Genomic DNA, 15,535 nt, shown 5'->3' on the forward strand with positions numbered 1-15,535 from the left:
CAGGTGGGCCGAATGGGATCACACGAATCACAGGAGCCTTTTAAATGCCAAGTTTCCTCCAGCTGGTAGCAAGAGGGACCATCAGAAAGATTCAGAGCATGAGAAGGATTCAGTGCACGGATGTTGACTTTGAAGGAGGGCGCTGGGGGAGGGCATGCACCCGACCAGAGAGTGGCCTCTAGGAGCTGAGTGGCCTCGGACTTACACCCAGAAAAGAAAGCAGGAACCTCAGTGCTACAGCCACGCGAAACTGGATTCTGTCAGCACCCTGAATACCTGGGAAAACAATTCTTTTCCAGATCCTCCAGGTAAGAGCCAGCCTGGTTGACACCTTGATTTTGACCGTGTTAGGCCCTAAGCAGAGAACCCAGTCAAGCCTACCTGGACCTCTGACTTATAAAATTATGAGATAATAAATGGATGCTATTTAAGATGCTAAATTGGTGGCAGTTTGTTATGCAGTAATAAAAAATGATTACATTCGCTTACCCTATACCAAGTAATACATGAAACTGTCCATGTCACTACAGGTGGCAGTAGATAGAACTCCAGAATTGTGTGCTATAATTAAAAGAGTCTTAGTGTTCTTAATGTCTTAGTGTGCTAAGACATTATTATTATTATTATTTTTTAATTAATTTATTTTTGGCTGCACTGGGACTTTGTTGTTGCGCGCGGGCTTTCTCTAGTTGTGGCGAGCGGGGGCTACTCTTCGTTGCGGTGCGCGGGCTTCTCATTGCGGTGGCTTCTCTTGTTGCGGAGTACGGGCTCCAGGCATGCGGGCTTAAGTAGTTGTGGTTCACGGGCTCTAGAGCGCAGGCTCAGTAGTTGTGGTGCGTGGGCTTAGTTGCTCCATGGCATGTGGAATCTTCCCGGACCAGGGCTCGAACCCTTGTGTACTGCATTGGCAGGCGAATTCTTAACCACTGCGCCACCAGGGAAGCCCGCTAAGACATTATTGATTAAATTTGTTTTTCTTTGATTGCTGGTGGAAATGAGCATAATAATAATAGTTGTTTTATTATTATTATTATTATTTTGTCTTCTGAGAGCATTGGAGTGGGGGAACTTGTGGAAAATAAAAGACAGGAAATTCTGGATATTTGTTATTGAGAGAAAGAAAACAATCACAGAGGAAAAGCTTCTACCTAAAAAAGCGTGGAAGGGTGGTATGTTGAAGTTGGCTTGTCCCAGCTTATGAAACCCAGCTGTTAATTTGTCAGGAATCTTGTGAAGCAGTTGTTAGACAGCTGTTATTTAAAAATTAGGTTATAAGACTTTCTACTAAAGAAGTTATATTAAAAACACAAGTAACAAGCAAAACTGATTTTGCCTTTTACGTTTTAATATTAGCTGTGTTCTTGAGGTTATTGATGTCTAATGTATCTGTGTGATAGAAATACTATGTAATGGTTCCCTTTACATTTCTTCCAACTGCACATTAATTGACATCACATTTGAAGCTTGAAATTGGCCACAGTGGGAGTATTTACACCTGGAAACTGGCAAATGCCTTTTCTGAGCCAATGAGATACCACATAAGTGTTTTCTGAGATGTGGGTCAGAGGTAGGGCCTTTTTCCTATTGGATGTGGACCCATGAGAATTCTAAGTCTGGCACTGCAGGCCATCATACTGTCAATGTGAGGGAGACCTCCAGGGAGGATGGAGCCAATATAGCAAAAGACAGGCAAGAGATGGAGAGAAACCCATATGTGATGCCATGGTTTGAGCCCCATTTCCAGCAATACCTGATTTCATCCCCTAGCCCTAGACTTTTTGATTACGTGAGCTGATAAATTCCTTTTGTATTTAAGCCAGTTTGGGTTGACTTTTCTATCATTTATAACTAAAAGCAGCCTAAATGATACAGCAGAATTTATAGTTGACCCCTAAATAACACTGAGGGTTAATCTGGATACAGTTTATAGTCGGCCCTCCGGATCTGTGGTTCCTCCGCATCTGGGGATTCAACCAGTTATGTAGTAGTGTAGTATTTACTATTGAAAAATACCTGCTTGTAAGTGGACCTGTGCAATTCAAACCCATATTGTTCAAGGGTCAGCTTATCAGGTCCAGAATCACACTCCTAGCCACCAAAGTGCCTTCACTGAAAACAGTAACTTAGAGGAATGATAATCCTCCTGACTTCAGTCTGGTTCTGCTGTTGTATTAGTTATAATTCTCTGTTTCACAAACATATATTTTTTTCATTTAATAGTTTAATAAGGCTTATATCACTTCCCTTGAAGCCTAGGATCAGTTCTTATCAATGAACACTTTGTTAGAGTGAGAGGCTTTCCTGTCAGGCTATCTAACAGCTATCCTGTCCTACCCTCCTCTTCCTGGATGAGGGAAACATTTTATTCTGGGTGGCAAAGCCCCAGAAGATTAGTCATGATTGTGCTAAACCCTTCATGATAATCTCATATCCTTTTACCAAATACTTGTTTTCAAGCCTTCTTTACAGCTAAATGTGACCATGGGACCTAGTTCTGACTTCTACTCTTAACTCAGAAGACACCCACATGCAATGATTTTTGTTCCTGTAAATAAATGAATGGCCTTTGTACCATGTAGTGTGTTGGTCACTAGGGCCACAGAAGTGAATAAACAGACTTCATTCCTCATATCTTTCTTCACTTTATGACTTTTTTTTTTTTTTGCTTATGTTTGAGAGCAGTGCAAGGTAGACATGGGTGGTTTTAAAAGTGAAACCCTAAAGACATGTTCAAATTATGATCTCATTTATTCATTATCAGATATTGTTGATGTGTGGTGATCAGTTACATCTAAAGTCTGTGCCAAGCATGCATTGATAGAATTCATATATTTCTTTTTGAAACACAATCTATTTACAGTTCTTACATTTCAGTATAAAATGCAGGCTACTCTGCTGGCATCTGAACTTAATTCTTCAGTTGGGTGTTACACTGAGCAGTTTCTTTTTTCACGAGCTCTGAAGTAGACCTCCTTAACTCTGAACAGATCTTGAAAGCTCTATTCCAATGTTAAATGTATGTATTAAGCACCTAAAGTCTGTATCTTCAGTTTTACTAAATAGCAGTCTTCTATCCCCATTTGATGCTACTTCTGATTCCATATTTGGAAATTCTTAACTTCTTAAAATTTTTTTCTTTTATATGGTAGAATCTCATGAATACTTTTTATCTTTTTAAACTTTATTTTCTCATGAATCCTTTTTTTTTTAATTTTTTATTTATTATTTATTTATTATTTTTATTTTTGGCTGTGTTGGGTCTTCGTTTCTGTGTGAGGGTTTTCTCCAGTTGTGGCGAGTGGGGGCCACTCTTCATCGCGGTGTGCGGGCCTCTCACTATCGCGGCCTCTCTTGTTGCGGAGCAGAGGCTCCAGACGCTCAGGCTCAGTAGTTGTGGCTCACGGGCCCAGTTGCTCCGCGGCATATGGGATCTTCCCAGACCAGGGCTCGAACCCGTGTCCCCTGCATTGGCAGGCAGATTCTCAACCACTGTGCCACCAGGGAAGCCCCATGAATCCTTTTTAATAGGTTGGCTTATCTACAGTTAATGTGCACAATTACCTAAAATTCTTTCTTTCCTCATTGCCCCTCAACACTATGCCTCTAGGTGAGATTATGCACCCGAACTGCAGGATCCCATAGGTGCTTCCTTGGCATCACCTTCTGATGATTCATTATAGCAAATTCCATACAGCGAAAACGAATCTCCAAATGAGATCCAGGGATTACTGACAAAGGCCAGGCTCTTTTTTTTAAGCTTAGAAGCAGGGTGGTAGAGCACAAGGAAGATGGACTAAAGTCCTAGATTCACATCCCAGTTGGACCCCTCACACCCTGACCGATGGCACTTTGAGTGTCCTCCCCGAGCCTCCATTTCCTCATTTGTAAAGAGGGATCACGGTCTTATTCTACTGCATTTGTGTAGTAAGGATTAAATGACGTCATATGAGAAAAGGGCCTAAGACTGTGGCTGGCACGTAGAAGGCATCGAAAATGGTAGTTGAGTTGTCATTGTTTTTTTCTCCCCAACTAGACTGCAAGTTCCTTAAGGCCCAAGATCTGATTGATTCCACTCGCTGTTGTTTCCAAAACAGTGCCTGGGATGTGGAAAATTCTTAATACACACTTAGTGAGTTAATATTATTACAGTTATCAAGTTAACAACTTGTTAACTCCAGCACCTTCCTTGAGGGATACCTTCTACATCCTCTTTTCTTTTTCAAATCAAGTCCAAGCATGAGTCCTTTTCCCATGAAGCCACCCCTAACATGCTCTAATTTGTGGTTATCTCATACTTCTCATATTTAACTGACACCATCACCTGCACCTCACCCCCTTATCATTTATATTCAAGACCGAATAGGAATGGACTGCATAATACAACATATGGTCTGTATCATTGTCTAATTACTTCATATTTGTGAGTCCTGTCTTCTTAACATTCAATTCCATCAATATTTCTTGATTATTTACCTAGTGCTGGGCACTGTGGTAGGTTCTGGAAAGGAAATGGTAACTGCCTCAAGAAGTACCCAGTCTCTTAGTGAAAATAGATGTATAATCAAACAGTGACAACAGTGTGATGTGAAAAGCTATACGGGCATAGTATCTAGGTAGCAGAGAGGTGAGAAAGTGATTAACCTTCTTCAAGGTCAGGGAAGACCTCCCAGGAGAGGTTATGAGGGAACATGATTTTAAAGAATGGTAAGAAATTTTCCAGGTCAAGTTGAGAGTAGGGGAAAATATTCCAAGGAGAGTGAACAATGTATGCCCAAGGACATGAGATAACAAGATATTATCCTGGAGAACTTAGAAGCAATTCAGTACTGTTGAGTATAAGTGGAGAAGCTGGGAAATGAGGAGGGGTCAGGAATTGGTGCATAGTAAGATTGGAGACAAAGGCAGTGGCCATATCTTGCAAAATTTTGAATGTTGTAATCAATGTAGGTGATGGGGAGCCCTGAATGTGATGATCCGATAGACCTTAGAAATGGCCTATGATAGCAAGGTAGATAAATTGGGAGAAAGAGACTGAAGCTTAGCAATGAGTCAGGAGGAAGTAGTGAAGATCCAGATGAGAGAGACTAATGGCCCAGTTGAGCCAGTGATGATGGGGCTGATAAACGATTGGATTGATTTTTAAGAAGAAAGTTTGTAATTGATATGACTAGCTTAGTCATTGGAGGTAGAAAGATAAAAAGGAGGGGAAAAAAAAACATTCTTTTATTGCTTCGTATTCTTGGTAAAGCATAATACTAATCACATAAAAAGTGCTCAGAAGTAGTTCATCAATAAGCAAGTCCCTATGGCATTGTCTGGTCTTGATTTAATTTTATTTTCAATTTTTTTTTTTGATGTGGACTATTTTTAAAGTCTTTATTGAATTTGTTACAATATTGCTTCTGCTTTATGTTTTGGTTTTTTGGCCCCGAGGCATATGGGATCTTAGCTCCCCGACCAGGGATTGAACCTGCACCTCCTACATTGGAAGGCGAAGTCTTAACCACTGGGCTGCCAGGGAAGTCCCAGTTATCAATTTTAAAATTACTTTCTATGAACTAGAGCCTTCCAAGCTCCTGCCCAGCCTCTTGGTGTATTTCCAGTCTGCAAGGATTCTCAATGTTTCCAAGTTGTTCGCAAACAGAAAACCAAAAAGTGACTTTGTTTTCCAACCACATATTTATCTATTTAGGCAGTTGTTAGCAGAATATTCAGAAGAAGTCTGCGAATAAAGTGGTCTAACTAAGAACAAAGAAGGAAAGATGTCAAACTACCCATATACAGCATGAGCCTTCTTTTCAGGATTACATAGAGTAACAACACAATTTTTCTTAGTATTCAAGGTCATCTTGACCTCATTTAATCTTTAACTGTGTATCATAAACACAGATTTTTCTTGGAAAACGATTTCCAGGCTACACAAAGAAATGTCAAACTCAGTCTATCAGAGCTTTAGAATTATCAGGGAAGATAACAACACAGTATAAACAAAATTACTTATTTCCATAAGCTACACTCCAATTACACAACAAAAGATGAGGAATTCTTCCATTGATAAGATGGGTATCTTACATGTACTTTTATTTGTTTCTAAGAATTGAAAAGGGAACCATAAAGGCTTCAAATAGATTTTGAAGAGGTGATTTTAAATGATCAAAATTTTTGGAAGCATATCATATGTATGTGTGATACACATGGTCTCTTAAGAATTTTTTTTTTTTAAGACAAGGTCAGCAAATTACAGTCTCTTGGCCAAATCTGAACCATCACCTGTTTCTGTACTGCCTTGAGCCAAGAATGGTTTTTACATTTTTAAGCGATTGAAGGAAAAAAATTGAAAGAAGAAGAATATTTTATGATATGTGAAAATTATCTTAAATCCAAATTTCAGTGTCCATAAATAAAGTTTTCTTGGAGCACAGCCCACCCATTTGTTGTGGATTGGCTGCATTCAGGCCACAATGGCAGAGTTGATAGTTGTGCAAAGCCTAAAAGTATTTACTATCTGGCTCTTTCCAGAGAAAGTTCGCCAACTTTGTTTTAAGAGCTTTCCCCTAAAGAAACACTGAGGACTTCAGTAAACTGAAGACTTCTTTACAAAGATTTCCTATGTCAGTGTTTTTTAAAAAAAGAAAAGAAAATGCACACATTCAGGAAAGATAATAGAGTTGCCATATCATAAAATAATAGACATGCCTTTATTAGATTTAGGATGCTTCTCTTTCCACTTTGTGTCAGTGGAGAATAGTTATTAAGAACACACACTTTAGAGTCATCCTTTTTTCTTGAATCTTGATTAGCTTTCTGTGACCTTGGGCTAGTTAGTTAACATCTTGTAAGCCTTGGGTTTCCTATTTTAAAAAAAAGAGTAATAATGGTACCAACCTCATGAAGTTACAGTGGTATTAAGTGGGGTGAGTTTTTTAAAGGAATTATTTAGCTCGGTACCTGGTACATAGTGTGCAGTACATTTGTGTGTGTGTGTGTGATTATCATCATTATCTGAAAATGTCACTTTCTGGTGGTCCACTCCCAGGGCTGCCTATCACTTCTGTTTTTACAAGGAAATCCACAAAACCCTGCTTATATAATTTCACTTAGCAAGAGCCCTTCTTTGTATTGCCTGCAGAAAAACTGTCCCGGGTGCACAAATCCAAGAGTGTACTTGACAGGAGGGTGGAAAAAGGGATGCCTAGGATGTCTAGAAACAAAGATCACAGAGATGAAGAGTGTTGGAAGGCTGGTCAGCAGCCGGATTAAGCTGGTGAGCAGGATGTTGGGAATTTCATCCTAACTTTTTCTATGGAGAGTCCACAGTTCTGTGATGGGCTGTTGATAAAAGCTCTTTAATTAAGTAGCTAAAGTCTTTTTTTAAGAGTGTCTGAAGTTTTTATCATTTTACCTCTTTTTATGTTAGGTTAACATTGACATTTTTCTTTTATTACTTGATATTTTAGCTGATGTTTCCAATCAGAAATTCTCTTAGAAAAATCATGAGGGTGTAAGGCTGACATTCTTGGAAACTTAGTGATTTCTTTCCTCCTGGGATGCTCCTGCCTATCTCCTGGCTGAGCTTGCTCTAGACTCATCATGACTAGAGATTACTGCAAAGGAACCACGGCCTGATTCCTTGCCTATGACGCTACTTCCTGTGTCTTTCCTCATGTCTATAAATAGGTCATGACCAGCCTCAAGAGAGGTGGCCTCTTCTGCTCAGGGGTGATCTGGAATAATTGGTATAAATGACATGAGGAGGAGAACCTTCTTTAGTTGCCCCTTATAGAACAAATCTCCCCCCAAAGAGAACTAAAAGGGGAGAAAAATCCCCTAAGACAAACAATTCTTTTGTCTCCCCATCCCCCAAAATCATTTACAGAAATATCAGAAATCAAGAAGGCAGCAGATATCTCCACAATACAGCTGAGAAACAGAATCTCTATAGGTTCATTTCCTTTTTTTTTTTTTGTAATCACATAAAACAGTTTGCACAGATCTCACTTTTTTTACATCCTGTGTTTTGCGTCTTGACATATTGTTTTGAGGAAAATCATTCTGAATTTTATCCTTGTTCCTCAATTATGGTTGAACTATTATGGTTAATGGAGTTTAGCCATCCAAGAGAAGAACAAAATATTTCAGCATTCTTACATACTCTAGTTGGACTCGTGGTTAAAAAGACAAACACAGACACCCTCACGTCACCCTGGTGTGTCGGGATAAAATCCAACACGGTAATGCTCACACGCGTGCCTGTGAGTAGAATGGGCTCGCGGCGGAGGTGACCTCTGTTTGCTGGTAGGAGTAGCTCTCGTCATCGTATTCCAGTTCATCTTCATCATCGTCATCCAGCAGCCCGTACTTAAACTTCCGGTAGACGGTGCCATCTTGGCCCATGTAGACAATGTCATCCTCATCATCCTCATCATCGTCGCGGTCCCTGTACTCAATCACCTGATCCTCTGCAAAGCTGGTGCTCTCGCGATGACTGCCCTTATAGGAGGAGTAAGACTTGCTAGGGTCAGCCAGCTTTGCATAGCCGGCCTTTTCTGTGGGCCTGACTCTGCCCCGAGATTTCCTCCAGACGATCACAGCTGCCCCGAGCAGAAACACCAGCATAACGGAGGAGGTGATGAACAGGGCTGTCTTGGAAGGCTCACCTGCAGGTTCAACCTCACTTGCTCGAAGGATACACTCATCTGTTGGAAGATGACCCCAAAGGAAGAGGGCAGAGGGGAAGGGTGGCAGAGAAGAAAGGGAATGGAGAAAATTAGTTTCTGAGGTAAAGAGCTTCACCTTTATCTTTTTTTTTTTTTTTTAATTTTTATTTATTTATTTACTTATTTATTTTTGGCTGTGTTGGGTCTTTGTTTCTGTGCTAGGGCTTTCTCTAGTTGTGGCAAGCGGGGGCCACTCTTCATCGCGGTGCACGGGCCTCTCACTATCGCGGCCTCTCTTGTTGCGGAGCACAGGCTCCAGACGCGCAGGCTCAGTAGTTGTGGCTCACGGGCTTAGTTGCTCCGCGGCATGTGGGATCTTCCCAGACCAGGGCTCGAACCCGCGTCCCCTGCATTGGCAGGCAGATTCTCAACCACTGCGCCACCAGGGAAGCCCCACCTTTATCTTTTGAATCTAAAATGGTAGAACCACTGTCTTCGATTTTCTTCGAGAGCACACCCCTCTACAGAATTGCTCCGTGTCTACTCCCATGAGAGTTTCAGTCTATCCCAGATGATACCAACAAACTCTTCTAGGGAGAAAGTCAGTTCGAGATCCAAAGGGAGCCCCCTCATACCCATACCTCATGGGTGAGTCACCAAGTGTCCAACCTTACCAAATCGATTCTTCTACTTCCTTCCTGAGAAAAATGTTCCATCTTGGGCCAGGCTTCAGTTATTGCTACATGCTCTATTTCTGTTTCAACTCTGACTTTTTCTAAGACTGAGTCTTTTCCCCAGCTACCTTTAAACCTGATTCAACAGGATTATCCCACAATTCAAAGATAGGAACAGATTATTTATAAAGCAATTGATTCATCGCTGTGTGGGGCCATAGAAATCACAGGTCAATCTGTTGTTTGATAGTTGAGGAAACTGAGACCCACAGCGAGAAAGTGAATTGTCACATTGTCACAGGTAAGAACTTGTTTATGGAGCAAGCAGAACTCGAACCCAGGAATCCTTGCTTCATGCTACAGTCTGGAGACATTAGGGCAAAACACTGACAAAGGTTTTTTGACTTCTTGGCTTTCTGTGGACCTAATTTGGCAGCATGAAAAGTACCATCTTTAAATTCTGACTACCAAATTGAGTGATAGGGGATTTCTTCTATCATAACTAAGATTTCTGAAGTTGAGAGCTCTGCCCCCCTGTCATCCACCAACATTTGTTTTGATGCCTTAATTGAAAATATGGAGTAACCAAAAGAGTGTCATAATTCAGTGATGAGCTCATTTTTTGTACTTTTCACTCATTTATTCAGGTGGTATAATTTGGGTAAGTTACCTAATTTTTTTTTTTTTTTTCTATAACCCACCAAATGGGAGTGTGAAAGAGAGTATGAAAGAACCAGAGGAAAAACTAGCAGGCCTTGTTGGATGTACAAGTTGAAATACACAGTATGTTTTCCATAAATATTTTTGAACCACCTAGGTCTGCCCCCAGGATGTTTTATGAGATTCTGTGTACATGATATACACTAGCTTAATGGATATAATACTGTTGCCAATTATTTTAGGGTTAATTATTTTCTTTTATTATATATTGGCCAATTAGGTCTGATTCATCACTATGTGTTTTCTTTCTCTTTTTGCTAGTGATAAACAAGTTTTCTATTTTATCCTAACTTTCATCCTCATGGGATTTTGCCCATCAAGCAGAATTTCACCTCCTAAAGTAACAGCACCGTCATTACTACTTTTGTCATTAACATATCAGCACAGAATTTTTCCCTGGAGGAAATATTAAAGCATCAGAGGGAAGGATAAGCAACCCCGTGTGTGGTACTTTGCGATAAATACTGCCTGAGGCAGGAGAATCAATAAAAGACTTTTCGAGGTTGTTTCAATTACCAGGGTGCCATATGCAATTATGTCTTACTGCTCTCTAGTCTTAGGTCCGCAGAGTCAGAGTCAGCCTCTGTGATATGGGTTCTTTGAAGGATCAGAGTGTCTTAGTAACGAACGAGCAGGTAATCAAGAGTATTTGGTCTTCGGCAGAGTTGCCCCAGGTAGATCTTCACGAGCCACAGAAAGCCCAGGAGAGCTGACTAAATAGTTCTTAGTTGGAAAAGGCTTGCAGAAACTCTGCACCCAACATGTACACACTTCTGGTTTCATTTAAAGCCATCAATGTAATGAAGGTTGTTATTCTTAGCTGACACAGCATGGATATTAGGCAATCAGACCCTGAAGGTGAATGTGTATGAAGAGCTGGGGAAACCAGCTGCTAATGGGGGTGGGAAAGCTGAAAGAAGGAAACAATTCGTTTTTGGAACGATGGTATTTAAAAATTAGTTGAAAAGGCTGATCAAAAATAAAACAGAAAAGACTAGTAGCAGTTATGGGTCTGGGATATACTTTTCTTAAAAATGGACAGGCTCCCATAAATATAATGTCTCTTTTTGTCAGGCCATGATGTAGCTGAACTCCAAGGAAATGATCTGCTTTTACACTAGAGAATAGGTTTTAAGAATTTATCTTTTTCTTTTTAGAAGAAATCACTCCATTGGGGATCTTTCTAAGCTTGTGGCCAATGAGAACCAAGTACCCGTATGAATGGATTGGGGGTGGGAGACAGTTGGGGGACTTGGAATTGGTAAAAGGGGTTTTGTGTCCTCTTAGCCTTCAATGAAAGTTCATTTCTAAAATGCCTTAAGTCTCTAATGGGAGCCCTGGATTTGGGCTGCCTTCCGCAGGATGATTTTTTGACGGAATCAAGATAATATTGGCATCAGCTTCCTTGATAGACAACTCTTTTCCTTTTTTCCCAGGAGGGAAGATTTTTTTAAAAAGGAATAAAGTAAATTTATAAAGATGAAACTCTAGACTCGCTTGAGCTTGAATCTGGGAGGCAGGACAGCAGTGGAGAGAATGCTGGCTTTGAGTCCAAATGACCCATATTCTGATTCCAGATGCGTCTGTTAACATTGGTATGGACGTGGGCATGCTAATCAAACCCTTTGAGCCAGAGTCTCCTCATCTGTAAAATGGGATTAATAATATCAACTTATATGAGATGATGGACAGAACGTTTCAGGTACAGTGGGCACATAGCAGGCACTCAATAAAAAGGTTGCTCTATCCTGTAATAAACCATAATGGAAAAGAATATGAAAAAGAATATGTATATATGTGCATAACTGAATCACTTTGCTGTACAGCAGAAACTAACACAACATTGTAATTCCACTATACTTCAATTAAAAAAATAAATTAAAAAAAGAATCATTAAATAAAGGTTGCTCTATTGATCCTCTGAAACTTCCCATCCCTCTCTCCCCCATGCTCCCATCAGCATCCTGAGGACATGCGCTTCCTCTGGCTCCGCAGGCTGCTCTCCCTCTCCCCTCACCTGTGGTGTCATGGCAGTCACAGCACTCCTGGACATCGGTGGGATCGGAGGTGTTGCAGCAGTGCAGGCAGCGGCTGTCATCCATGTGCAGCACCAGGTTGGCAGGACACACAGTACAGTTCTTGGTGCCAGGTCCTTTGCATTCTATGCAGCTCTCATGGCATTTTTCACAGTTAAATTTCTCCCCCTGTTAAGAACAATCAGATTCCTTTGGCGTGTGGAGAAATTAACAAGGCACTGGAGTTCCCAAATGGAGGTTGCCTCTCCTATGGGTAAGGGAAGGAGGCAAGTTGGGGATAGCAGAAAGGTGATTTGTTCTGGGTCCGTTTTTACTGTTCTGGATGAAAGACAGAACCAGCTATTTGCACGTGGATGGAACCGTTGCTGAGCCTTTCCTCTGAGATCTGCTGGTAATCATAGTGAGAGAACAAGCTTCTAGAATAGCTCAGGTTACAAACTGACAGCCATGTGCTGTACCTGGTCAAGGACAAGTTTTGTCTGGTCTGTACTCAACTGGCCTTCTCAGTTTAAAAAAATTTGAATTCATTGCCTACATTTCAAAATTGGGATATTTCACATGTAAATCAGTTCTGAGTTTCTCTTTAAAAACTGGAAGATTTATCAACACTGAATTCACCACTCCCACATCACAGACAGAGCTGAGTGGCGGTGGCCCCCTTTTTGTGCTCTCCTATTTGATACAATCCCCAGCCCTTGTTCTGAGGTCACCAACACACAGGTGAAACGTCAGATTCCACCTATGGTCAAGTTTGCACTAGGGTTTTCTTTGACCCAACGCTCTTCACTCATTTACATGACCTGCTCTGCCTCTGTGATTATTAGATTCTCGTGTCTCTGCCCCAGAATAATATAAATTGTGACTGTTAGCTAAAACAGTGAAATCTCAGTGGGAAGATTGTTGAGAGATGAGAAAGTGGCTTCCTTCCCAACAAGTTGCTCCATTTCACTGGTGCTGAAAACATAGATGAGGGAAGATACCTTCCTATTTCACTTCTGCACTTTGGAAGGCTGGTACAATAGAAAAAGAAGGAATGGAAATTGCCGTTGTTGAGCACCTTGGCAAGTTTCAGGTGCTGATAAGGTGTTTTCTCAGCTGAGATCTCATCAAATCCTGGATTAGGAGTCAGAACCCCTGTGTTTAATCCCAACTTTGTTCCTTACTATTCGCATGATCTTTATCAAATTACTGTATTTAACCTCTTGGATTCTCAGTTTCTCCAAAGTGTAATGAGGGCTCTTGTGAGAATTTAAAGAGAATGGCATATGTGAATATGCTGGGACTTGTGAGTTTTACCATGGAGAGATTTACTTAATTTCTAAAGTTTGGAAACACAATCAAGATGTTAGTGGACTCAAAATCCATAGTTTCTAGGCCAGGAAACGAAATATACCTCTCTTAATATATTCGAAGGGGTGGAGGAGATGAAGGACCAACATTGGTTATGTAGTTCTGACATTATTCAGACGTTTCAGGTTAGCCAGCAGAGGGGGAGGAGAGAAGGTATTTCTTATTTCTGACATAATATTCCCATGTAGACCCGAAACTTCTAAGGTCATGAGCAATATATTGCAGTCCTCATTAAATAACTTCTCCATTATTTACCTCAGGTCTTCTCAGTTCTTTTGATTGAAATTAAGGCTACAGGTGGGTAGCACCATTATTCCACAGTGCAATGGTAGATTTAAAAATATTAAACCTGAACTATAGTGAGTGTAGGGATTTTATGACTTTTTTGACTTTGCCCAAAATGACGTGCAGAAACTAGCTCATGTCCCTCTGTAGAAATGGTGGCAGGCACACCACGCCCAGCTCAGTACCTCTCCCACTCTGTACTCTCCCACGAGACAGTCAGAGACGCAGATTCCTCCCGCCAGGTGGTAACTCCACACACAGGATAAGCAAGTCAATGCTCCTTTTCCTGAAAGGAAAAAATGATTCTAAGTTATGAAACTGACCTTAGATTTCAATCTCTGTCTTGGATCCAAAACACTTAGGAGCAAGGAACATGTCAAGTAAATTGAAGTAGAAGGGTGAATTGATTGAGGATATGGAAAAAAAGAAAAAAAGTCTATGAGATACCAAGTAAAGACCTAGAAATTATCCAATTAGTCTAATCAATGTAAACTCTCAATTTGGAAATAAGGGTTTGGAGATGACAGATTTTTTATTACAGCAAAAGGAAGGATTTTCAGAGAATGAGAAATCATGTAGAAAGTTTGTGAAAGCTTTATTTATCATTCTGCTTATTGTTTAACTAGTAGAGAGGATGAGGATGATTTGGAGGGTCCCAAAACTCCATGAGTAAATCATGAATGGGCAGTTCCTAGTTGAGAAACAACACCAGACTTGGAATTTAAAATGCTAGGGCTAAAAGAATTTACCAGATCATTTTGTCCAGTAGTTCTTATTTATTTATTTATTTATTTATTGGCTGTGTTGGGTCTTCGTTGCTGCGTGCAGGTTTTCTCTAGTTGTAGTGAGCGGGGGCTACTCTTTCTTGCGGTGCGTGGGCTCCTCATTGCGGTGGCTTCTCTTGTTGCGGAGCATGGGCTCTAGGCGCACGGGCTTCAGTAGTTGTGGCACGCGGGTTCAGTAGTTGTGGCTCGCGGGCTATGGAGTGCAAGCTCAGTAGTTGTGGCGCACGGGCTTAGTTGCTCCGCAGCATGTGGGAACTTCCCGGACCAGGGCTCAAACCCGTGTCCCCTGCATTGGCAGGCAGATTCTTAACCACTGCGCCACCAGGGAAGCCCTGTCCAGTAGTTCTTAATTTGGGGGATTGTCATGATAGAGTCCTTTGAAATTCTCTTGAAAGCTGTAAACTCTCTTCTCAGAAATTTGACATCCTATTTATTTAATTTTTAAATAAATGTAAACAAATGCCCAGACATGTGAAGTCACTCATTCAAGGTTTCATAGGGAATGGTTGTCTCAAGAGTCAAATTCAGGTTTGTTGACTGACAGTGCAGTGCTCTTTGATCATACTATCTGCCTTCATACATGAACCAAGTAGAGGAGGTCTGAACAGACAGACTGTTTCCTGTGGAGGTAATACCCTTCTCTCCTAATTCAGAGACCCCAAGAATGACCCAAGTATTTCTTTCTATGCAGGTATCAAGGGATAACTTCTGGAGAGAGTTTGGGGACAGGAGACCTGAGCTCTAGTTCACTGAGTTAGACAGAGAGGTAGGAACAGGGAGGTAGAGGGGGCATGGAATGTGCCTGATATTGTGAGTTGGAACTTGATATATAGGCCTTTTCATCAGAAAAATATTGTAAAGTGTGGTTAGTTGAAGTTGAACTAGAACCGTGAGTCCTGTTCTTACATTCACTCTGGATTTAAATCCACTTTTCATGTCTGATCTGTGAGCTCAATCATTTATAATGTTTCTATGGAAGAATGAATTCTGAGTTCTGAACAACAGCTCAGATAATAAACCTTTATTAC

The 15,535-nt window shown here is 40.9% G+C and overlaps 1 protein-coding gene across 2 annotated transcripts in view; it reads right to left on the minus strand.

The window, feature by feature from the left end:
* Nucleotides 1-5,660: 5,660 nt before the first annotated feature.
* Nucleotides 5,661-15,535, minus strand: part of PCSK5 (proprotein convertase subtilisin/kexin type 5) — a 457,855-nt gene continuing 447,980 nt past the window's right edge. For both annotated transcript variants that reach the window (XM_082470900.1, XM_082470899.1), the window contains 3 exons: nucleotides 13,908-14,008; nucleotides 12,069-12,255; nucleotides 5,661-8,696 (listed from right to left, as the gene is read on the minus strand). In XM_082470900.1, coding sequence (XP_082327026.1) covers nucleotides 8,239-8,696; nucleotides 12,069-12,255; nucleotides 13,908-14,008 — 746 coding nt within the window. In that variant the 3' untranslated portion in view covers nucleotides 5,661-8,238. The remainder of the gene's footprint in view (nucleotides 8,697-12,068; nucleotides 12,256-13,907; nucleotides 14,009-15,535) is intronic.

Source organism: Balaenoptera physalus (genome assembly GCF_965194825.1).
Source record: "Balaenoptera physalus genome assembly, chromosome: 7".
NCBI classification, from domain to species: domain Eukaryota; kingdom Metazoa; phylum Chordata; class Mammalia; order Artiodactyla; family Balaenopteridae; genus Balaenoptera; species Balaenoptera physalus.